The sequence below is a fragment of the Ictalurus punctatus genome, chromosome 18, assembly GCF_001660625.3.
Source record: "Ictalurus punctatus breed USDA103 chromosome 18, Coco_2.0, whole genome shotgun sequence".
Lineage (NCBI taxonomy): Eukaryota > Metazoa > Chordata > Actinopteri > Siluriformes > Ictaluridae > Ictalurus > Ictalurus punctatus.
The window spans coordinates 2925474-2950045 of NC_030433.2; the positions used below are offsets into that span (position 1 = coordinate 2925474).

The 24572-nt window shown below is 36.4% G+C and overlaps 1 protein-coding gene across 1 annotated transcript; it reads left to right on the forward strand.

The window, feature by feature from the left end:
• The first annotated feature begins 75 nt into the window (after positions 1-75).
• scarb2c (scavenger receptor class B, member 2c) lies at positions 76-22236 on the forward strand. Its single transcript, XM_017492184.3, has 12 exons — positions 76-279; positions 2073-2230; positions 3839-3983; positions 4628-4816; positions 6143-6234; positions 6441-6560; positions 8558-8733; positions 9485-9603; positions 12109-12182; positions 16150-16201; positions 20360-20503; positions 21393-22236. The coding sequence occupies exons 1-12, from the start codon at positions 160-162 to the stop codon at positions 21432-21434; spliced, it is 1431 nt and encodes a 476-aa protein (XP_017347673.1). The 5' UTR covers positions 76-159; the 3' UTR covers positions 21435-22236.
• The last annotated feature ends 2336 nt before the right edge of the window (positions 22237-24572 follow it).

A 24572-nucleotide genomic window follows, 5' to 3' on the forward strand; every position in this document is an offset into this window, starting at 1 on the left:
ATGGCCGCTGTCACGAACTTGTTGACCACCTCAATACGCATGCGTATAAATGTTGCGCATGCGTAGTGAGGATTGGGCCGTCACAAGCGCTTGTTGAACCTAAACAGAAACAGAGAGGCACTTCGGGCTGACTCCGTTTGTAAACAACAGTTTATAATAATGATGAAGTCTTGTTGCGTGTACAGCACCGGGGTGCTCTCTATTCTAATATTAATCGCTGGAATTGCGATGGTTTTGGCTCAGGTTTTCCAAAACCTCTTGTACAACAGGATAAAAAGGGTAAGTAAATCAGAGCAAACTTGTTATACATGTTCCTAGATTGTGGCACTTTGTTGTAGCATTTGGTATCTGTTGGATCGATTTGTGTAATAAACAAAGCCATGAATAAATGCATTTGTAGATGAACATAATATTTACTATATTAATATATCACAGAAGGTGTGGCCGAATATCAACTATCTCACTGTTACACAAGTGGTGCAGTATATACTAGTGTGTAAAGCCATTGGCCTTTATTCTTCAAAATTCAGATCACAGAACAATTTAATATTAACACTAAAACACGCGATTGTATTCATTGTGTTTGATTTATTTCGTTCAGCGTTTTGTTTATATGAGCTAAACTTGTCGTTTATTTGTTTTGCATGGCTCCACTACGTTTATTTTATTTTATAAAACTAGAAATAAAAAAAATTAAAAAGCGCTTCCATAACTATCTTTTTTTATTTGCAACACCTATAGCTCACTGAAATTAGGTTCCTCCGACTTTCTAGCTTTGATCTTCTTTTTATTTTGGAAGCCTTTTGAATGCTCTTCTTTTATTGGCTCACTATTGTGGACATCTGCATACATTATGCAAACGAGATGATAAGATAAAACTTTATTGATCGTACACTGGGGAAATTCCCTCGTTATGTGTATATGTATGAGAGTAAATAGGGGTGTACCTTATGCATATGATGTGTAAATAAGGGTGGTGGGCGTGGTCTCGCGTCCAAGTAGCTGAGGCTGATTCAGGTTTTGATGTTGTATGACTGTTCCATGAATCAGATACTTATTTCTTTGATTCCTGCTGCCCCTTTTTACACAACTGTGATGAATTAGGATGTTACTTCATACTCCTTGACATGCACTAATAAGGGCAGGGGGAGCAGAGCCCCGCCATTTAGCCTTTCAATAAATGTTATTTTCATATCATATCAAAAAAAAAGTCCGCATTCACCACTCCATACATTTAAAATTTCATTCAAATTCTAACTGCCTCTTTTAAGAGACCAACAATTTTTGTCTCTTGTTCAAGTAGACTCCTAAGTACTTGTAGTGCTCGACAATTCCAACCTCTCCACCTGTGATGTTTATGGGTTTGGTTGCAGTTCTTGTCCTTCTAAAATCCACCCCCATCTCCTTGGTCTTGTTTATACAGTATATAGGAGCAGATGATTCCTGCTTCACCACTTCCCGAAGTTATCCATATAACCTAAAATTGATTATAACCTCGTGACTTAATTTTGTTTGAGGCTATCGTTATTAATGATTTCCTGCAATCTCTAGTCATGAGCTGCTTTTTGGGAAAAGGGAACTGGCATATTATGACAAAAGGACATGCAGTACACTAAATAGGGCGTGAATACCATGTTCTCTGTTGTGTAATAATACTCTCTATTATATTGCGAATAGAAGCTAACTCACAGCTTGCTGCTTATTACACATACAGTAAACTACTCGGGATACGAAGTAAAGCTTTTTTTCACCATTATAGGGAATAGGAATTGATGGTGGATTTAGCTTTAGCTTATAGTATACTTAAATGAGAAGAATTGGTGTAATATTTTACGTAGGTTTCTGTTGAGAGAATGGAAATGTCAGAATTGTGATTAACATTCATAACCCCCTACAACATTTTGTGAATGAGAGATCTATTATCTGTTAGATCGATCTATCTATCAATCTAGAGATATATTTTCTTAGTATTATATTTTTAGGTCAATGTCTATTTGCTGACTCACCAAGCTTTCTCTGCTGCGAAATCATTGTATCACATGGATAAATGTTTGCTAACCTTTTACCAACAGGAAGTGGTGCTGGAAAATGGAACAGAGGCCTTTGCGTTGTGGCAGGATCCACCTCCACCGGTCTACATGCAGTTTTACTTCTTCAATCTGACGAATCCTAAGGAAGTGCTGTCAGGAGACAGACCTGCGGTGATTGAGCTCGGCCCATACACATACAGGTAATGAGCAGTCACGCGGATTACACGTGATGAGCTTTTCCACTCATTGGAAATAAAACCCGATTGGTGAACCTCTGCCCATCTTTACTTGTGAAAGACTCTGCCTCTCTAAGATTTTACTTTTATACCCAATCATATTACTGACCTGTTCCCTCCAGCTGTTTCTTTTTAGTAACACTTACTTTTCCAGCCTTTTTTTTTTGTTTTCTTGAGACGTGTCGTGGCCATCCAATTCAAATTGACCTTATTTTTTTTCTTAAAACGTGACATTTACTCAGTTCAAACATTTGATATGTTTTCTATGTTCTATTGTGAATAACCTATGAGTTTATGAGATTTACAAATCATTGCGTTCTGTTTTTATTTAATGTTCTGTTTTAAGTTTTACACAGCGTCCCATGTTCACAGCAATCACACTTGGGTGGGGATCAAAATAACCAGTCCGCGAGCATCTGAGTAAGATGGTCTCTTAGATTGCAGTTAGAAAGCAACTCGACCATGAGTCGGCTAAATTGCAGAAGGCGAACCGAACATATTGTGAATTTTGGGTAGCAGGTAGCAGGTTTTGTAGATGTGAGCTGCTAAACTAAGTCAAGGGACAGAGCTGCAGCTCTGCAGAAATGCAGTGAGTTCTGGATATTTGGACAGACGGAGCAAAAAATAGAAAATCAACGCTGGATTCTATACGCTGGTATAATCTGGCATTTCTGTAATTATCTAGTAATTTATTGAGGGCCGAATCAGTGTTTTCAGACCTAAATGCCCCTCCACCAATGTTTTGTTGTTGTTGTTTGTTTGTTTGTTTGTTTTTTGGTATGTTTAATTATGTACAGTGTGAAGCTAAACCAAACCAAAAGTATCAATTCTGCTCTGATTTTCACGCTCTGATAGTCCAGAAAGACATTTGCACAATATTTGTACTCCTTCATGGTAAGAAAGTACAGAAATGAAGCTCCACTGTCAATGACTCAATGATGCATGTGAATAAAAAAATAAAATAAAAATAAAAAGTCTAGATTACAAATTACAGCACCATTACTAGAAAGGCTTTGTTTTGTTGTTTGGTACTAGACTTCACATGTTAACTGTGTTTGAGGGAGTGTCACATGACACACAATCAGTAGAGCATATTACTTTCTCTTATTTTCTATGGTAATCAATGAAAGCAAAAGGAAAGCTGAATAAAAGCCAGTCTTGCAGAGTAGCTGGCTCTTAAAGCTGCATGTGCAACATTTTTTCAGCAAGTTACATCTTGTAGTGTGTTTTGCTACTGCGGTAGAAACACGCTATTAAAATCTCTTTTGGTTTCTTCTTTAGCGAACCTACCCCACCTGTTTATACCACCAAAAATCGCTGATTTCTCACTAATTAGTTAATTTGGTTATTATGTATACTAATAATAACACCCATATTTTAATATTTGCTTATCACAGTATATGGACTGTGGTAATAGAAAATGATTTTGTAGAAGTTCCTTTTAACCTTTATAAAGTCAGCAACACCAGATCTCCTACCATGTTCCTGAGGCTGGCTTTGAGGTTACTGTGTGCTGTGTTGTGCTTTTTAACTTCCTTTTGACCTCCTTTCTTTCTTTCTTTTTTTTCCAAGAGAGTATCGACCTATGGAGGGAGTAAACTTTATGGACAATGGCACCAAAGTAGCTGCTGTTAACCCAAAAACATATATTTTCGAGCCCAACATGTCACGAGGATCTGAAGATGACATAATCAGGACTGTCAACATCCCAGCAATGGTGAGACACACTGGCTGTGTACTAAATGTCACCTAGTTCCCTCTTAGTCATCTGCTTTATCAGGTGTTGATAATTGTGTATATATAAAAAATATATAATAAAATGTTATATTATGCATGTGTGTGGTGCCCGTTCATGCAGTTGTCCAATCAGCCAATTATATGGCATCCGTGTAGTGCATAAAATCATGCAGATACAGATCAAGACGTTCAAGAGACTGGACAGCTGAATCTTAGAAAAACGAAATCCCTTTTTTTTCTTTTCTTTTTTTAAAATAATCCCTTAGACTTATATTGCGCTTTTCTAGGCACTCAAAGTGCTCAAAGTGTATGGGGGAAATCTCGTCAACCACGACCGGTGTGTAGAATCCACCTGGATGATGCGACGGCAGCCATAGTGCGCCAGAACGTCCACCACACACCAGCTCTTGGTGAAGAGAGTGATGTAGCCAGTTCAGGGATGGGGATTATTTAATTTTTTATTTGATTGTATTTTATAATTGTTTCTGTACGGAACTTTGGTCAGTGTAAACTGAATTTAAATGTGCTTTATAAATAACATTTACTTACTTCCACCCATACAGAGGTCTCAGTTTGTATTAAACCACAGCTGCTGTGTATTTGGTGTGTGTGATTTCCTTCCAGACAGTAATGGAGAGGTTTCAAAATTCCGCCTTAAGCCGTCTAATCTCCGATTTGATGAAAGGTAAAGAAGAGGGGCTTTTTGGGACCTGGACAGTGAGAGAGCTGCTCTGGGGCTATGAGGACCCGGTACTCAAAGATCTTCAAGCATTCGACCGTTCTCTGGACCCCAACTTCGGCCTGTTTTATAAGGTAAACGTGATGAATTGGTGGTATGATAAAATGAATAAACTTTCAGTAGTTTATCACAGCAGTGTAGGAACATGATTTTTACTGAAGTGACACAGCTTTTAAAAATCATATTAACAGTATTAACAGACTTCCTTTTTATAGAATATTATCCTAAGGAAATTTGGGAATTATTATTATTATTATTATTATTTTTTATTTTTTGTAAAGTTCTTTTATTTTACTAAGTCGAGTTTATGTTGCTGTTTAGTTTAATACAGCAAGAAAAAAAGGGTTTTTAAAGGGATAGTTCACCCCAAAATGAAAATTCCGTCATCAATTACTCACCCTCATGTCGTTCCGAACCCATAAGACATTTGTTCGTCTTCGTTGTGTTCTGAAGATGAATGAAAGTCTTATGGGGTTTGGAACGTCATGAGGGTGAGTAATTGATGACAGAATTTTCATTTTGGGGTGAACTATCGCTTTAACCAATTAACTCGGAAGGTAAAGGTCATGTGACATTTGTTCAATATTAGGTTTTTCCTCAATCTTTTCCTCATGTAGCCAACTCAGACTTTACTACTATAGAGTATACCATTTATCATTTTTATTTAAAATATAGTATTTAAAATTAATACAACAAAAATATGAGAATGCATGTACTGCAAAGCAAAAAAATGTGCTAATGCCAGTTTTTTCGGGTTTTGTTTTAAGGTTATGTTGTGTAAGGTTGAAAAGTCTCATAGTTCTTTAGTGTTTTACTTTTGGATCATGTATGGAATCAAAAAATGATCCTACTGCTATCCTGTTTTAAATGAATTTCTAATTGGTGTGTGTGTGTGGTGTGTGTGTGTGGCTTCCGGGATCTAATGCCACTAGAAGTACAAAAATAAACCGAACATTTGGCCACGTTAAATGTCCGTTACTCTATATAAATTTCTTCTTTTTAGAACTGTTATATAAAAGCAATATCGCGCCTGTAATCATACGGTTATACTGAATATCAGCACACGGTCTCGTGCTTACAGCCGTGCCGGTATTTAGTATATCGGCACTCTTGCTTATGCGATATTGCTTAAATACGTCTCTCTTTTGTACGTATTTCGGTCACAAGTAAAGTAATAATATTTTAAATTCTGGTTACCCCTTAAAAGTGAAAGGGGAGAAAACGGCTTGATTAGGTTTTACGAACGTTTTTCTATGGCACGCAACTATATAACAACTTGATCAAAGCCTGACATTTATTGTGTGTGGAAATCACACTCGGCTAGCAAGGTTTTGGACGTGTTTAAGCAGACTGAGTGTTTTCATGCTGCGTTTGTTATTTACTTGTGTATTTGGCTTCAGATGAATGGCACAGGTGATGGCGAGTATGTGTTTTACACCGGCAAACAGAACTATCAGGACTTTGCTCGAGTTGATCTATGGAGAAACCAGAGGTAAACGTGTAAAGAATTACAAATAAAAGGGAAAAACAGCAATTTAATAACATTTGATCTGTTTTTCTACTGAAGGCAATTTTTTTTTAAATGAAATTTTCTTACTCCTCTAATTACCATGCAATGCTTCTTTGTAAATGTGTTTTCTAAGCATTCATTCATTTATCTGTTGTTTGTGTGTGTTTCTGTTGTTTTTATATTGGCAGTTCTCTTGAATGGTGGACCACAGATCAGTGTAACATGATCAATGGAACGAATGGAGCATCCTTTCATCCAATCGTCACCAAGACGGAGAAGCTCGACATGTTTTCGTCAGATCTCTGCAGGTGAAAATGAAGCATAATGATCTCGGTCATGTCTGTAGTGCAGTTTACCTCTACACACATTTGCAAATCTAGACAGAAATTCATAAAAGGAAGGGGGGGGGAGTGTTTTGGGCTTGTGAGGTGTAAAAGCTGGTATCTTCATGAATAAAAGATAAAGCGAGATGAATGCACATTTTGAAAAAGAAGTAATTGTCCAGTGACAGTTTGACACCTTGGAATGTCACAGATTTCTGTCAATCGTGGACCACTGTCTTTTAAAAATCTTGTCGCACATTTCAAGTAACATGCAGACGCACTATTTTTTTTTTATGATGTCATTATCTACATAGGTATTATATAATGCTTATAGTATAACAGTAATATTTCCAATGTAATGTTCCACAGTATATTTCTTTATGTGGAAAAGTTCTTCCAAGTCGAGACTAACACATGTTCTCAATACTGGGTGAAGAGGCACCATCATGTCCGTCATGTAGAAATCCTCTGACTCTAAAGCACATGATCATTATTGTGACCTTTTCTGCTTCCTCCACTTAGTGATGAAATTCCCGTTCGCTCGATATTTTAAGAACGAGTAGTTGTTTTCTTTGCTGTCTTTGTGTACCGGGTTCATTATTAGGCAAACTATCTAACTTTGTATACAGTCCCCTCTGAAACTACTCTAACAGCACGGCCAATTCATTTTTTTGTTTGCTGTAGACTGAAGACATTTGGGTTTGAGATCATAAGATGAGTTTAGAATTTCAGATTTTATTTCCTGGTAGTTCAATGTAGATGTGTTAAATTAACATAGACCATAGTACATTTTGTATCGGACCACCCAAATTGTAAGCGAGCAGAAATATTGTGGAAACAAACATGTGACCGACAGGTGTTCCTTGTTACCCAGGTGTGTCCTGTTAGATTGATTGTTTAAACAATAAATAGCTCTGAACATCTGCTCTTGGTTACAGCCTTCCGTTTCACCTGTGAAGACTGCATTTATTGTTTAAAAGGATAAGCCAACATGAAGATCAGCGAGCTGTCTGTGGGAGAGTAGGACGTCATTTTGAAGCTGAGAAAAGAGGGATAATCAATCAGAGGCATTACAGAAACACTGGGCATATCCAATGCAACAATTTGGAATGTCCTGAAAAAGAAAGAAACCACTGGTGTACTATGCAACAGACTTTATCAGGGGGGAAAAGTGGAAGGTTTTACTTTTACCTTAACTTAACTGAACAGAATTTCACCTCTTGAAGAGGAGACTGAAGATAGCAACCCCCCAAAACAAACAACTGAAAGAGGCTGAAAAAGCAACACAAAAGAAGAAGCCAACAATTTGGTGATGTCAGTGAGTCGCAGGCTTGATACAGTTATTGCAAGCAAGGCATAAGCAATCAAATGTTAAGTGTTATTTACTTTCATTTACTTCAAGACTTATCTGTTCCTATACTTTTTGCTCGCCTAAAAATTGGGTGGTCGGATACAAAAGGTTCTATGTTTTATGTTGGTTAACACATATAGATGTAAATACCAGGAAATGAAAGCTGAAATCCTACACACTCGTCTCATATCCATCTTTTGATCCCAACTCAAATGTCTTGGGTGTATAACACAAACAAATGAATTGGCCTTGCCGTTCCAATAGTTTCGGAGGGGGCTGCAGATCAGCACATAAAATTTTTTTTAAAAAGTTTTACTTAAGTTCTTTGCTCAATAATGAAATGTAGTGCTATAGCAAAGTTAACACTTTACCCTCTCTGTGATCTGCTAGCGTTAGGTCTGTGTAGCATGTTTGTGTCTGAGAAAACACCTCGGCCTTTTAGAAATAAGAGCGAAACTTCGATCGATGAGTGTATTACACACAATACAATTTATTTTAAGTTAATTGGGTCAAGTATAATTCTATCACATGAATAATTGGGGTTAATGAAGTTAACAAAGTATAATTGAAAGGCGGGGTTACTTTAAGTTCTTTATAACATGACTAACAGAGTTATGTATGTGGTTTTTAGGTCAATCTATGCTACATTTGAGTCGGAGCTGAGCGTCAAGGGAGTTCCTGCTTACCGCTTTGTCCCTCCCAGCAAAGTTTTTGCAAATTCAACGATTAATCCGGATAATGCTGGATTCTGTGTGGGAGGAAACTGCCTCAGTTCTGGTCTGCTGAACGTCAGTGTCTGCAAGCAAGGTGTGTGTCGAAGATAGCCCCTTTCCACTGACAAGAAAATGAAAGTGTTTATACACATGCTGTTATCAAATTGATGTAAGATCAGTCATGCACAACCATTTCTTTTATTAAAAAAAAAAAAATTTAAAATAAATTCTAAAGAATATTCCATTCAATGACCTTGATGTCTAAATTTGTAAACTTAACCAGAGGCTCAAAAATGACGATTTCTTTCAATATTTATGAGTAGGCTGCCGAATTTTTCATTGCATCGTTAAGGTACAATGGGGTCTTTATGATTCAATACCAAGCCTACGCCTTCTTAAAAACTAAAATAAAAGTCTTTTGTTTTCTGTCACATTTGAAGAGATCAGAATGCATCAACAAAAGATTTTCAGTGACTTCAATCATTTTAAAGCCATCCTATTTTGCCTCATATGAACGTAAACACAAAAATCATGCCAAACTATTTTATTACAAATTATACTTAACCAAAGTAGCCTTTTTAAATAGTTCTCTTAAATGTTTTTGGACTTTCAGAGGTGATCATTTATTGTATTTGGATGGAGTGAAAATACGTTCACGTAACATGGATATTGTAGGTTAATGTGATATGTTTTTTTTTTAAAATTGAATTATTTACATAGAAAATTATTAGACTTACCCATTAGCAATGTCAAAGACATTACTCTGTGATTTATTCTTACATGTAGGGCATTTTTGGCTGTCTCTCTCATTCCATTTGCCTGTCTTTATCTTTCTTTTTCCGTAGGTGCTCCGATCATCATGTCCTCTCCTCATTTCTATCAGGCTGATGAGAAGTTTGCTGACGATATATTTGGGATGCGACCCACGAAGGAGGAGCACGAAACAGCCATCGACATCAACCCAGTATGTACATGTACATGCCTTTTATAAAAAATAATAATAATAATTAAACTATATCTACATTTTGTCACTCCTGCATTTAGTATATTGTCCGGCTTTTTCTTTCTAACATCCTAGCACTGTGTCTTCTAATGCTTTGGTAGAAAACCTGAACATTTCATCCAAGAGCTTAAGTGCCACAACACGACTCTAAGCTCTTTTACTCAATTTGAGTTCAAATCTAATATTAATCAGTATATGTTTCATACTTGAGTTATAAGTAAGCTCAAATTAGCGCTTTTTCATTTTCGATCTTAGTAATTCAGGCCCTAAGACCAATCTTCGAACCATCAACCATTGTTCTACAGCTAATGTATAATGTACGTTATTTTGTTAGCACAAGAGGGCGATATACAACTGTTACTATATGCTCCTATAGCATTCAAGATACAAATCGAAACCTCTGAAAGAAAGACTTTACAATTTCACCACCTTATTTTGTACCTTTTGTATATTATCACGTTAGATTTGAAAAAATAGAAACACTGAATATGAGGCAATTTGTGTTGCTATTATGTTGCACCCCAATATTCCTAAACCTAAATTATTACCCAGTAATTAAATATGAAATGAGACACTATATCATCATATTAATCCTCTTTTTAATCCAATGTGGTGGTGTATAAAACTGTTCAGTAAAGTCACCATATTCCAGCTTAGCAATAAATGACATTGGTTTTTGTTTTTTTTTTTTTTATTGTTTTTTTTAAATACAATATTCCAGGAACCCGGGTATGAAAATCGGTTTATTGTGTCTTGAGATTGGTCAGTTTATTAAGTCGATTACTTTTGATTCAAATTTTATCAGCACTCAGCGTGTCATGACATTATGGTGTTTTACATTATGGTGTTTTACATTATGGTGTACAGGTAAGAAGATGGGCTTTTATCTCACACTATCGAGCAGTGCTCAGTTTTGTATTACTAACTCGCTTTATCTGCCATTTCAATCGGAATATATCGTATTTGGCTTTTGAATGATGGATCTATTTGGTTATTTGCTTACTGTATTTTATGGAAAGCACTGACATGGTCAACATAACCGTTGACAGGTTGTTTTCAAGTTTGCGCTGAGCTCAAGGTGATAAGAATAAGCTATCAACTGCCCTAATAACCAAACCTTGTTTAGTTATGTTTAGTAGTTAAATATTAACAGTGTTCTAAGAGTACAATACGTGCTGTTGGAGAACGACTAACAAACAGTCAGCATCATATAATATATATATAAGCATATATTATGTCTTTTTATTGTAGTAGTTCCAATAGTGGAAAATCACAGGTTCAAATTAATGCACTCATTATAAATTCTGTAGCAGCAGCTATGTCACAGGGACTTGAACGATGGATGCTCCATGTAATCTTAAACTTAAAATAACAAATTAAAAACCATATTAGTTAACAAAAAAAATATATTGTTGACATGATGAAATTTGTACCCTGTATGACCAAAGATTTGTGGACGCCTGACCATCACAATCACGTGCGTTTTTACATCCCATTCCTGATTTAATACCACACTTGCTGTTGTAATAACAGCAATAATCTACTTTTCTGGAAATGCTTTCCAATAGATTTTGGAGCGATGCTGTGGCGATCTGTCCATTCAGCCACAAGAGCATTAGTCGGGTCATTCACCGATGTTGAGTGAGAAGGCCTGGGGTTCAGTTGGCGTTCATATTCATCCCAAAGGCGCTCAGTGGGGTTGAAGTCAGGGCTTTGTGCAGGCCACTCAAGTTCTTCCACTCCAACCTTGGCAAACCGTGTCTTCATGGACCTCGCTTTGTGCACGGGGGGACGGTCATGCTGGAACGTGTTTAAACCGCTTCGTTCCGTTGAAGGGAAAATTGTAATGCTGCAGCATACAAAGACGATCTATACAACTGTGTGCTTCCATCTTGGTGGGGAAGAACAACAAATGGGTGTAATGGCAGGTGTCCACAAACTTTTGGCCATATAGTGTATAAGGAGATTCATTGAATATTTATAGACGGGGTTCTAGCGTCTGCACTTCGTAACGGAGGTAAAGCTGGAACTTTTAAGGAAAACCTTTACGGTTGAAGACTTCTACAATTTTCTATGTATAATGACAAAAGGCATTCCTTTTTTTTAATGATTTACTTTGGATGGAGGAGGCTGGTTAGAGAACGACTGTTTTATAGCTATTACGACGTAAGTAATAAAAGGAACTAACTTGTTTTGTTTTAACATGTGATTACAATATAATAAACAATGAAAAAGTATGATGTAACTCATTAGTAAAGTCTAAAATTGTAATTGCACAACATTACTGTACTCGTTCTAAAACGTTTATCAGTTCTGCAGTGATTTAATTCACTTGGTTCATTTCAGTTAGTAAAAGTAAATATAAAGACTAATTCACAGGGAATTGATTTTGTAGACAGTCATAGATTAGGACTTTATGCTTTACTATATACTGTATGTATTAATGTTTCCATTTTCTTTCCAAAGCTCACTGGACTTGTTGTGCAAGCAGCAAAACGTCTTCAGGTGAACGTATATATTGAGAAGCTTCCAGCTTTCAGGTATGTGTGGGGGTTTTTTTTTTGTGTGTGTGTGGTTTTTTTTGTAAAGGGCCGGGGTAGGGGGGCTAGGGGATTTGTGCTTATACGCATGTGCTGTATGCTTACAAGCCATGCAATCTGTCAAGACATTGTAAGAGCTTTATTCTTCAAAAAAAAAAAAAAAGCATGTTCCCAATTCTCCAATCAAACCCTGTTTTGAAATGTGTAACAGTGCTGATTAGTCAGCTTCCAGCTTCTCAGAACTTCCACATAGCATTGCCACTGTGTTTTATTTGGGTGTCTAAGAAGTCGAAGGTCATTTTCCACGCTGGAGTCAGACATGCCAGAAATGTGCAATGAGCCTGATATCAGAGCAGCTGCTGAACACCTTTACAGTGATAAATCAGAGTCTGAAAGGCAGAACAACTTCAAACAGCAAGCTGTGATGATTTACAGCGCACTAAACTTGTGGTTGTAGACCAACATCCAGACCAGTGCACTGAATTCCGTCACCTTAGTAATAAATAAAAACAATTAATTCCTACTTGCCTGAGTATTCTACTAACAGTTGTTTTACTCCATCTGTTACAAATTGATTAACTTTTAATTCAGTAATATGATTCCATCATTCTTCACTAAGCCAAAGAAATAAAAAAGGAACATTAAGCTTGTATGCTATATTAAGATGTATGCTACATTTCAGATTAATTAGCCTAGCATATGTTATGAGCCAAAACAAAAACGTATTCTTCAGCCGTGTAGTTTCAGTGAAATGAAAAATGAATTGGGGAATTAACAGAAACTCTTTTACTCCTATGTGAAAGACTTTTTGTCAACCTAGAGACAAGTTCTTAATGTAGAATTACTTTGTGATGATGATTTCTAAACCTACACCAGCTTGAGTATGAAATATATGGATTTACAACAATTTGATTTTAAAAAAACAAAACAAAAAAAAAAAGCAAGTTGTTTGTGTTATTCAGAGGTAGTTCAGTTTTTTGTTGTTGTAGGTGTCTTGCTTTTAAGTAAAGGATTCTTGAATCATATTGAGTACATTTTTGCAGTTGAGTTTGAAATAAAATCAGTCCATGGTAATCAGGGGTGGACAAATCATACATTTTGTAAGTTTGCAAGCAAAAGTTCCAGTGTGCTGCCCAATCTCATGTTTTGGTTGCCTAATTGACGAGGAAAAAAGGTGGTAGCTAACGTAATATAATAACCTATGCCGCGCTAGTTAGCTAATTGAGTGCATTAATACAGGTTAAGATGGCGTCTTGCTTGGAGTTGCTGAATGCTGAGGAGGAATTGTTGTGTTTGTTGTTGGCGACGTTTGTTTTCAGTGCACTTCACTAAACTCACAGTATGAGAAAAATCATATAAAACCCAGTAAACCTTGAGATTATCACTTGTCACATTACAACAAAATATAGCTATAAGTATGAGAACATGTATCAAACTAAATTGAACAACCTCAATTTTTTTTTTTTATTCATTTCATTAAGATTTGTATCAAACATGGACCTTTACTTTCATTAAATAGACTTATTATTTGTATTTTACAGTAGGTTCATTTTGTAAATGTTAGCAATTACTGTAGACATCAGCAAAAAGTGGGAGCTTCCTGCAAATGTCATTTCTCACATTTACAAAATCAGGTGATTATGTTCGCCCATCAGTGCAAATGTCTCTTTATGTACAAAAGAAAGATATTACAGAATGATCACTCGGTATGGCCGCCCATCAATGTAAATGTCTCCATTTATAAAGACAGCAGAATGAGGTTTAATCACTGTCTGACGGTGTAGTGTAGTGAGATACTGATGAAGGAAAATTATGGTGCACACCCCAAAAAACTTTCAGCTTTGGCTTTATTCTTTCAGCAGTATGTACAAAACAAATCGAAATCACTATTTTTAAAAAAAAAAAAAAAAAAAAAAAAAAAAAAAAAACCCTTTCCATGCATTTTGTGCCATAGGGGGCGGCTGTGGATCAGGTGGTAGAGCGGGTTGTCCACTAATCTTAGGGTTGCCGGTTCGATTCCCGGCCAGCATGACTCCACATGCCGAAGTGTCCTTGGGCAAGACACTGAACCCCAAGTTACTCCGGATGGCAAGTTAGCGCCTTGCATGGTAGCTCTGTTACCGTTGGTGTGTGTGAATGGGTGAATGAGACACAGTGTAAAGCGCTTTGGATAAAAGCGCTATATAAGTGCGCCATTTACCATTTTTATTTATTTTTATCTGGTTATATGGATGGATCATAGAGATGCCTGTACGATCGGACCTTTCGGCAAGAGTCGCCTCGAAGTCATTCATTTTCGGATATGGTGCCTGTGCGGTAAGTTACAAAAGATGACGTACAAACCTCAACGCGAAATGAGGCCTCATGCACTCAACGCGCTTGACCGCCCAATCCGCGGTGATGTCACTTTTCCTCCGTGCTTCCTCGTGCTATTGCGTACCGAGCTCATCAGTTCAAGGTTCTTTCATTCGGCCTGTCCCTGGCCCCTCATGTCTTAACAAGGTGCATGAATGCGGCTCTGTATCCACTGTGGTCCAGGGGAATGCGCATCCTGCCTTACCTGGATGACTGGCTGATTTGTGCCCCCACGAGGCATCAAGCAAACATGCTTTTGGAGCATGTGGAGAGACTGGACCTCACGGTGAGCATGACAGGGAGTTGCCTAAGTCCGGCGCAATCGATCACCTTTATTGGAATGGCTCTGAGCTCCCGTACAATGTCTGCTACCCTGTCACACGCTTGGGCAGGCAAGATTCTACAGCTTTTCGTTTTTTTCAACATATTTGTAGGGCTCGACACTGAGCGATGCAGCTCAGAATATGGAGTCAGTCACTGAATCACACTAAAGGAAAACATAAATAGTTTCCGAATCATTTTAGATGACCGCATCGAATGCAGCATTTAGGCCTCCATTTTCTGGGGGTGGAGGTGGGGGCTGGGGGATGTTTTTATAGGTGTGTGGGTGTGGGTGAGAGAGAGTGAGAAAGGGAATATAGGCATGTCCTTACAAAAACATATGTCGGAAAGATCAAACGAGGGGAAGTATGAACAGTGCGGAGGAAGTGGGACGTCCATATCCTGTACAACATTGTTTTAACATATAGCTCACAACATGCACATACCAGACATGAGCTCATCTGTTTGATTTATCTTTGCGTCTTCAGGTGCGTGTTCATGGAAAGAAAACTCCCTAAGGATTATCTGCTCAGTGTGTTGCTAAACACAAAGCAGTGAGGAGAGGTTTAACCATAAACAAGGATTTAAAAATGTCCCATAATGTTGTATTTAACCCTCACCCTTACTCTAGCTCAGGTTTTGATCTCTCAAAATAGACCCAACGTCCTGTATACAAATGACTAGAGGATCATATAACTGCAAACGTTTAACCACAGAACCTATATGCCACTTTCTAAGCTTAATAAAGTTAGTAATTAAACAAATTTTAGTTGTTATGGCTATATTTGTTTTTGTTCCCTCAGAATTTTATCTGAAATTCACGTTTTGTCGTGCAAATACACTAATAATCTAATGAATACAATTTGGTAGTGCAGTAATACAAGTAATACATTTTCACTACAGTGCAGTTGAATTCTCTCGTCAGAAGGTGTGGATTAATTTTTTTAATAACGGTAGTTCTGGCTGAGACATAAACGTCAGGTTTATATACAGTGAGGGGAAAAAAGTATTTGATCCCCTGCTGATTTTGTACGTTTGCCCACTGACAAAGAAATGATCAGTCTATAATTTTAATGGTAGTTGTATTTGAACAGTGAGAGACAGAATAACAACAAAAAAATCCAGAAAAACACGTCAAAAATTTTATAACTCATACTTCAAACTTCATCATTAAACTATAAAGTGAATTGAATCTTTGGTGTTTCATGTTGTGCAATATCCATATCCTTTTTTTAAAAAAAATTGTAATTTGATATTGACTGTATGTTTATTTTTCTTCTTCTCCTTACAGCCAAACTGGTGATGTCAGAACTTTGGTCTATCCAGTGATGTACATTAATGAGGTAAAAATTTTCAGAATTTTTGTAATAGACTTTTATATATGTGCCTTTTTATAGCTGATTTATGTCTAGCAGTTTTTCATTGATTGATTATTGACATAAATCAATCAATTGCTAGTAATCTTTATTCTGAAGTTTAGGTGTATGTATACACTGTATAGCCAAAAGTTTGTGGACAGTTGACCATTACACCCATATGTGGTTCTTCCCCAAACTGTGGCCACAAAGTTGGAAGCACACGGTCGTATAGGACGTCTTTGTATGCTATAGCATTACAATTTCCCTTCAGTGAACCTAAGGGGCCCCAAACATGTTCCAGCATGACAATTCCCTTGTGCACAAAGTGAGGTCCATGACAATTGGAGTGGAAGAACTTGATTGGACCACATAGAGCCCTGACTTCAACACCCAATGAACTGGAACTCTGATTGCACTTCAGGCCTCCTCACCCAATATCAGTGTCTGAGCTCACTAATGCTCTTGTGGCTGAATGAGCACAAATCCCCACAGCCATGCTCCAGAATCTTGTGGAAAACCTTCCCAGCACAGTGGAGGTTATATATATATAAATATATATGTTATGTATGAGTTACAGTGGATGTCTATTAAAATAAAGTGTAGTTCCTTTAATGGAATTTTTTTTCTTTTTTTTCTGTGCAGCGGAACAAACTGTCTGATAACTATTAACAAAACTGTGATTGATTATAAATCATTATAAATATAGGACAATAGTCACTTAAAATCAGGAAATATGCACTTGTGTCTAAGTAAGATAAAGGCCACAAATACACAGATGAAGCATTTCCATAAAATGTATGGGAATTTATTTATTATTCATTTAAACGGAACGATATGCTTGTATTTGAACCTTTTATCCACTAAAAACAGCGCAAACAATAGTGAGACATGATGTAGCTGTACTGTGTTGGCCAAACGCTGTCGGCCAACTCTATTGATAGTATGTGAATGCATTCTTCAGATACCCAGGAAGTCATTAACCTTGTTAGTTAATCAGTCTAAACAGCTGCTTATGTGCTTAACCTCACTGTTTCTTCAGTTCTTTGTCTTTATCTTATTATTATGTAACCTGGCTTTTTTTCTCCACTCTCATTGGTCTGTAAATTATGATCAATGTCAGCCGCCCCTAACAAGAGCTGTTTATATTTTAACACTTTCCAGTGATTAGTATGTCAAAGGAAATTTCTTAAGCAAGTTGGGAAAAGAGAGAAAAAAGAAAACGGTGTGTGAACAGAGACCAGTCTCCCATACCATAATGATTCTGCAGTTAACCTAAAGATTTGGCATATATTGTGCTATGACCTCAAGGGTTGCTTGTCAAGAATGACGGGCAAAATAAGGCACAGTATAAGGTAGTGAATGTACTGGTTTTAGCTGGAACGGGTTCATGCAATTGATTTATTTGAATAGGCCAGTGCCAGATATTCATACAGTGCATTTCCTTACCAAATTGCATTACCAAAAACTATCAAATATGGTGGAAAATTTCCCCATTTGAAAAATATTGTAGACAGTGCCCCTAGTCGTCAGTGATCTCACATTATCCATTGGATGTATGAATAAGTCACTTGCAGAAACATATCAAATTTTATGGGACGTGATGGGAGGTTGTATTGTATTTGGATGGATTTCCTACTTGGCTACAAAAGCAGATGTGTCATGTCGAGTAAATCAAGTATCAGTCGAGTAGAATGTATTAGTTTTAATAATTGATAAAAAATAAATGTATTTCTTGTTCGTGGACATTTTAATCCCAACTGCTTTCACTTCTTTCACCTTCTTGAATTCTCTGAAAAGGAAGTGTTCATTAAGATCTCATGTGTTTATGTACTAAGCTCAAGGACATGTGTCCTTTACCCTTTTTGTTTTGCGCCATCAGACACGGAGGCAGCTGTTTTACTATGATACAGTTAGTCCAGACTTCCCGGGATCATTTCCTCATCTGTCGCGTCTCAGATATTTTTAAAGATAATAGCCTGGGTTCTTCCAGCCATTTGGACCCCTCAAGGTCACGATTTACCTTCACTGCCAAGTGGACTAAAGGGTAAAATTATGAATAGAAATTCAACAAATCCAGAACGGTTTATTTACAATGGAGCGTGCTGTTCACCTGCTATAAACAACAATGTCTTATAGTCATAATTAGCATAACCACATGCTGATTTAATACTTCGGACTGCTCAAGTGAACGTTTCATCTGGCAGAATATCTGCCAATAATAAGAACAGTCAGTGTATCAAGCTTTCTCTTTATACACTCTGAATATTCCTCGAAAAAAATAAAATTGGTCCACGCATATATTTTAAAAACAAAATACAGTATAATGTTTGAATGAAATAAAAATACAGCAATCACTTACATCTCGTGTGTCAAATGTTTTTGGTTGTTTACAAATTAAGAAATAAAATGCTCTATAATATGTTGCCCTGACATTTGTGTAATAGTCATTCAGAACTGAGTCAGACCTGTGTAATGGTGTCAGGTTGGAATTGGTGGCCTGACACGAGTCAGATCAGATACTTTATTGTGTAAAAAAAAAAAAATTGGACTAAAAACTTTTTCCCATGAAACCTCATACTTTTATTCATCAAATAAGTTGCGCAATGAATGGAAAATTGAAATAATGATATCTGCTTGAAATAACAAATTAGTGCTTTAAATTTTACGCTCATCGAACATCAAAGAAGTCACCATTTGCAGCAATTCCAGCCTTACAGACCTTTGGCGTTCTAGTTGCCAGTTTGTTGAGGTAATCTGCAGGAATTTCACCCCATGCTTCCTGAAGCGCCTCCCTCAAGTCAGATTGGCTTGATTGGACACTTTGTTTGTACCATCCGGTCATGCTGCTCCCACAACAGCTCACTGGGGTTGAGAGCCGGTGATTGCTCTAGCCAATCCATTTCAGCCAGAATTCCAGCTGACTGCTTTTTCCCTAAATAGGTCTTGTATAATTTGGAGCAGTGCTTTGGGTCATTGTCCAGTTGTCAGTTGAAATTGGCTCTCACCAAGCACTGTCAACAGGGTGTAGCCCATGTGTTAGTGTTAACTTGTGTTTTCATGTGAGTAATATTTCGACTTGCTATCATTTGTGGGAATGTGAGAAACAATGGAAACACAGTGTCCCTGGCCGAACCATGCTTATTCACCATGGCGTATTGAGTTGTCCTATCTTATCCAGTTTTCCAGCTGTATCGCACATTTATGATTATATTTATCTATCTTTCCTGCCCTGTCAGAATGTATTATCTCATGATACTTTGGAACAAAAGTTGGTAGTTTGTAGGACAACTTCATGGCTTGAAGATGAACATGGTGTTCATTGAACAATTCGTCTTCGAAATTAACGTTTTCTTATTTCAATACTCATACGCCATGAAGCATTATGAAGTGTTGGGCAGCGAGTAGTGAAGCCATTTCAATCAGTGCGCCTGTTCACTTCACACACAATGTACAGTCGGTGTTTAATAAACGGTGTGCCATCGTGTCTCCATCTTACTTTCGGGTTCACCTCGAAGTCGATCCTAGAAAGAATCGATTCACTGATTCCAGGCACTGAATATTAAGAGTCAACCCCAAAGCTTTGGAGTCGATTCCACACAAATGATTCACCTTGCACGTACAAGGCAAGCAAAATTAATTTAGCGTCAGTCTTTCAGTTAGCAAGACACCCTGTAGATATTTATTTATGGGGTTTTTTTGGTTGGTTTTTTTTTATTATTATTATTTGTCTGGATGGATTTTGGATCAAATCAGGGCTTGAAATGCAGATGAGACATATAGTTGCAAAACAAGTGTGCAGAACCAGTAAAAGTGTACAGAATATAAACATCTTGCATTAGTTTAGGTGTCTCATTTGGTTCCCATAAGCATTTGATAATATTCTCATGCTGTGACAGATTATCTGATAAATGTCAGTAATGTCGTATTGCAGTTAGTGACCCGTTATTTAATTAAGCACAGTTAAAGAGTTCTTTCGTGGGATTAACCGATCGAAATGCTGCAAAGAATTCTTTTAAACAAGAATATTTGTATGTTTTTTATTGTAGAGGCTACACTAAGTGTTACATCAGACTGTTTTCAGATGGATGCCGTGACTTGTGACCTCGGATTCATGTCCCATGCCTTTTTCTTTCCACTTATCAGAGCGTCCTAATCGATGAGGATTCAGCCAAAAAGCTCCAAGGCGTGGTTACCCAGGCCAACGTTGTGATTAACGTGCCCTTCATCATTATTGGTTTCGGCATCTTATTAGGCCTTGTCTTCATCGTGCTCATGTGTCATAAAGAGGTGAGAAATAAAGTGCATTATAATATTTACAGCAAATAAAACATCATTCTTAACGTAAACATCTTTTAAAAAAATAAATAAATAAATGATGCCAAATATATGATTTCTAATCATTGGAAAATGTACTGGAAGACAACATTATGAATAATAATAATAATAATAATAATAGCTACGAAAGTAGTTTTCTTTAATGGTATTTTGTTTAATAGTTTAGTAGTAGTTACATTTTTTAAAACTAATGTTGACTTAAATTCAGTGACTTATTTTTATTAATAATGACTTACATCCTATAAACCTTTTACATATTAAATATTTAATATGAAAACAATACTTTAAAATATTAACATTAGTATAAAATGGTATAATTTAATACAAAATCGCCACCAAAAAAAAAAAAGAGATAGAAAAATCTTATTACTCATAACAGTGAAACTCGGTATTACTCCTAACAGCGTTTTATATGTTTCTGATCAGGTAACACTGGTTGTAGTAATCTTTGCAAGATTCAAATATGAAGTGGTAAAAACCTCTAAAAATGTATTAATCCACATAAATTGTTGCATTTTGCACTGACAATCGGGCAGATGGGGAGTGTAATTCAGTATTTCACGCTGCAGATTGTTTATTTTAAAATAAATAAATAAAATTGTAGATTTGCTTCCTGTAGATGGAAAAGCTGATGGGTTAACCTATTTCAATGATTGAATGTTAATACATCACATTCGTGGCATTTTATACAGAAAAACTGACCCCTTGATTAGATTTGACATTCTGAAATGTTGTTTTTTTTTTGTGTGTGTGTGTGTGTGTGTGTGTGTGTGTGTGTGTGTGTGTGTGTGTGTGTGTGTGTGTGTGTGTGTGTGTGTGTGTGTGTGTGTGTGTGTAACAGCGGAGCACTCCTGATGAACGCCAGCCTCTGCTGAGCTCGTAACACGACAGAAAGCGGATGTTTTCCCCCGAATGTCAACGCAGCGTCTGCATCAGTGAACCGATCGTGAAACACTTCAGTCATGTGACCTAATGCAGTATTATTCACACCTCTGGGTCACAGTAGAAAGACTTACATTTTACTTTACATTTGAAGCAGAACTAAGAACAATTAAGCCAAGCAGAAATGGCTTGATTTCGTGTTGTAGCTGGTAAATATTTGCATGCAGTTCGTACGGTCACTTACACTTTCTATGAAGACTCTAATATGTCATACATTTCCTGTATCGTGCTAGCATTCGTTCCTTGATTACTTGTATTAATGTTAATAATTGTGTTTATAAATATAGTGCATTTATGAGTCCTCAAGGAATTGTTAGCTACAAATTCCTCAAATTGTACATAAGCTTGAACGACACGCAAACAGTGGCATCCTGTGTCATCACTTCATCAGTTCAAGTTGAAAGTTTTTTTGTTTTGTTTTTTTAGGTCTTGAGCTAATTGTGTGTAATTGAATAAATGCTATTGGTTCATGACGCTGACGAGCATTATACTACTATGATAATTTATATAGGCTTAACGTAAATATTGCTGTGTTTCCATAAATCCTGTGTTTCTGAATGTTGGGAAATTTACACTGTTGTGTTCGTCGTTATATAACTCAGTGTTCATTCTGATTGTTGTGAAACGTGGTTGTTATTGTGCTTTTAAATGAACAGATATAGAATTTTTGTTTGTTTGTTCGTTTGTTTTATGTTCATCAAAAAACAGAATATTAATTAGATACTCTCACAAATTACTGCAAAGATTTTCCATTCATATTGGCTAAAAAAAAAAAAAAAAAAAACCAGGTTCTACAAGATGAGCGAATCTGATCATGAGCTGCAGTTTTCAAACAATCTGTGTACACCAAACCGAGCTAAAAATTTCCGCTGGATTTACAAACGTCCCGGAAACGCCGATTTTCTTCGTGCTTGCGTGTGTTGCCAGTTAACTGTAAATTACCACGCGCGTGCACGACATAGCTGATTTGCATTTACTGACATCCATTAAACTCCATAAAAGTTGGAGTGTACAGACGGCTATGAGCATGAAATGAACGATCAGGGTATAAAGACTGAAAAACTGAAGTGAAAGCTTTTTGACACACTACAAGGCCAAGAATAAAAGTTAATAAATAATATACAATGTTAATAATAAAAATCGAGCGCTAAATCTTCCATAAGCTAAAGCATTTGTTTACAGCTTATGGCTCTGCACAGACAGACTGGCCCGTCCTCCTTACATACAGCATCGTTTCTTTTTACATATTTGTATGATTTGTTTTATTTATCTTGATTTCTGGCTTGCATTTTTTTTTTTTTTTTAAATACTCTTCAATTAAGTCCAGTAACATGAAATGTGACACAAAACGTTTTCACAAAATGTTCCTGAAAGTATTCTTAGTCTGTGACCTGATGACCTAGCATGAGGATCCAAAGCATTTCTATAAGTGGCGTCTGCTAAACGCTGTCAACATAGTAAAAAAAAAAAAGAAAAGCAATTTAAACTCAACAGTGTATTCCAGATATAAAAGTGCAGAAATCCATGTAAGTTGATCAAGTCGAGGTTTACATTAGTTTATCTTTGTATACGTAAATCTACACGCACTCAGGAGCACGAGTATAATAGGAACGTTCCAATTTCTTTTGGGGTTTTTTTCCCATAAAAACACAAATTTCAACACTTTTAAACACTCATGCTAATGATTTATGAATAAATCCATTTTTATCCTCCCTGATAAATGAGGCCCAATGCGGAAATTTAGCCTCTGTCCCGAATGCTAACTTATGTTTTTATTACAGTTATGTCCCAAACTCTAGGTGCATAAAATCTGTTCAGGACTACCAAATCTCCCCCCATGATATGCGTTACCTTGAGCGGATGTCCGTTTTAAAATTGAGAAATGGCTGTGACTAGAGAGAATTGTTGCACAAATAGCATTAAAAAATTTAATCTAGCTATTTTAGCATTATATCACAGTGCTGTCAAATTCTGATTCCATTTTATGCAGTGTGTTTATAAAAAGAATTGCTTAAAGGCGAATAACACAATGATTGGTGGCGTTGGACCACCAACCGGTGGTCTATTCAGAAGCATATTGTGCTTTATGTCTTAAATGTCTGTTTAGTTTTGTGGTAAATTTTATTTGGTTGTAGTACAAAAATGTGCTCACAAATCTGTTGCTTTTGAGTGCATTATTTTATTTATTTATTTTTTTAATCAAACCGATTGTCGATGATTGTTGGTTTTGATGATAAGGGTGGTTTTTTTTTGTTGTTTTTTTTTTTTTTAAATCATAGTCTCCATTTTAAAAGGGGTTTGATTTTTAAAACAGCTGTCAGACGTTGTGATATTTTACATCTGAAGTTTTCACTTCTTTGCAGTTGCACTTTATTGAGCAACCAGTTGTCAAATGTCTTGTGTGTTTCTACTGAATCATGTGATGTGTGTGATATAATTTTTTTTTAAATGTCATCCATAAAAATGGTGTTTTAATGAATTTTAATCTCATTCAACTCACACCTGATTTTTTTTTTTTTGCACACGTATTTTGTTTCCATTGTCCGTTTATTCCATTCAGATTTTCTTTAAAAATAAAAAGCCAGAATAAAAAAAACAACATATTGCACTCTTAATGTAACAATATCAAGAATGTTTAAAATACACTTTAACAAACAGTATTTACATTATGTGACTGCAATGTTGCTAGTATTGACAAATAATAATAATAATTAAAAAAAAAAAAAAAACAAGGCTTTTATAACCTGTCAACCAGGTTAAACCAAACGGATCTTGTGATATTTATTTATTTATTTATTTATTTATTTTTCCGATTGAGTATACTTTGTGAAATAAAGTAGGCTGGATTGGCTAAATGAATATAGCCAATATACAGACAGGTGACATATTAAAGAAAAAAAAAACGAGCATAAAGTGCCTTATTGTTGAGTTGGACCGACACTAGCCACCAGAACATCTTCAGTGTGCCTTAGAACAGATTCTACGAGTCTGTACAACTGTACTGGAGTGATGAACACCATTCTTCCAAAAGATATTCCCTCAGTTGATGTTTAATACGTCACTCCAAAATCTCCCATCG

Excerpts from the sequence above, each read along its gene's own strand:
- scarb2c (XM_017492184.3), top strand. The coding sequence starts at position 160 with ATGATGAAGTCTTGTTGCGTGTACAGCACCGGGGTGCTCTCTATTCTA. Across the intron at positions 6,235-6,440 it reads GATCTATGGAGAAACCAGAG|TTCTCTTGAATGGTGGACCA; the intron begins GTAAACGTGTAA and ends TTATATTGGCAG. Across the intron at positions 20,504-21,392 it reads TGCTCATGTGTCATAAAGAG|CGGAGCACTCCTGATGAACG; the intron begins GTGAGAAATAAA and ends TGTGTGTAACAG.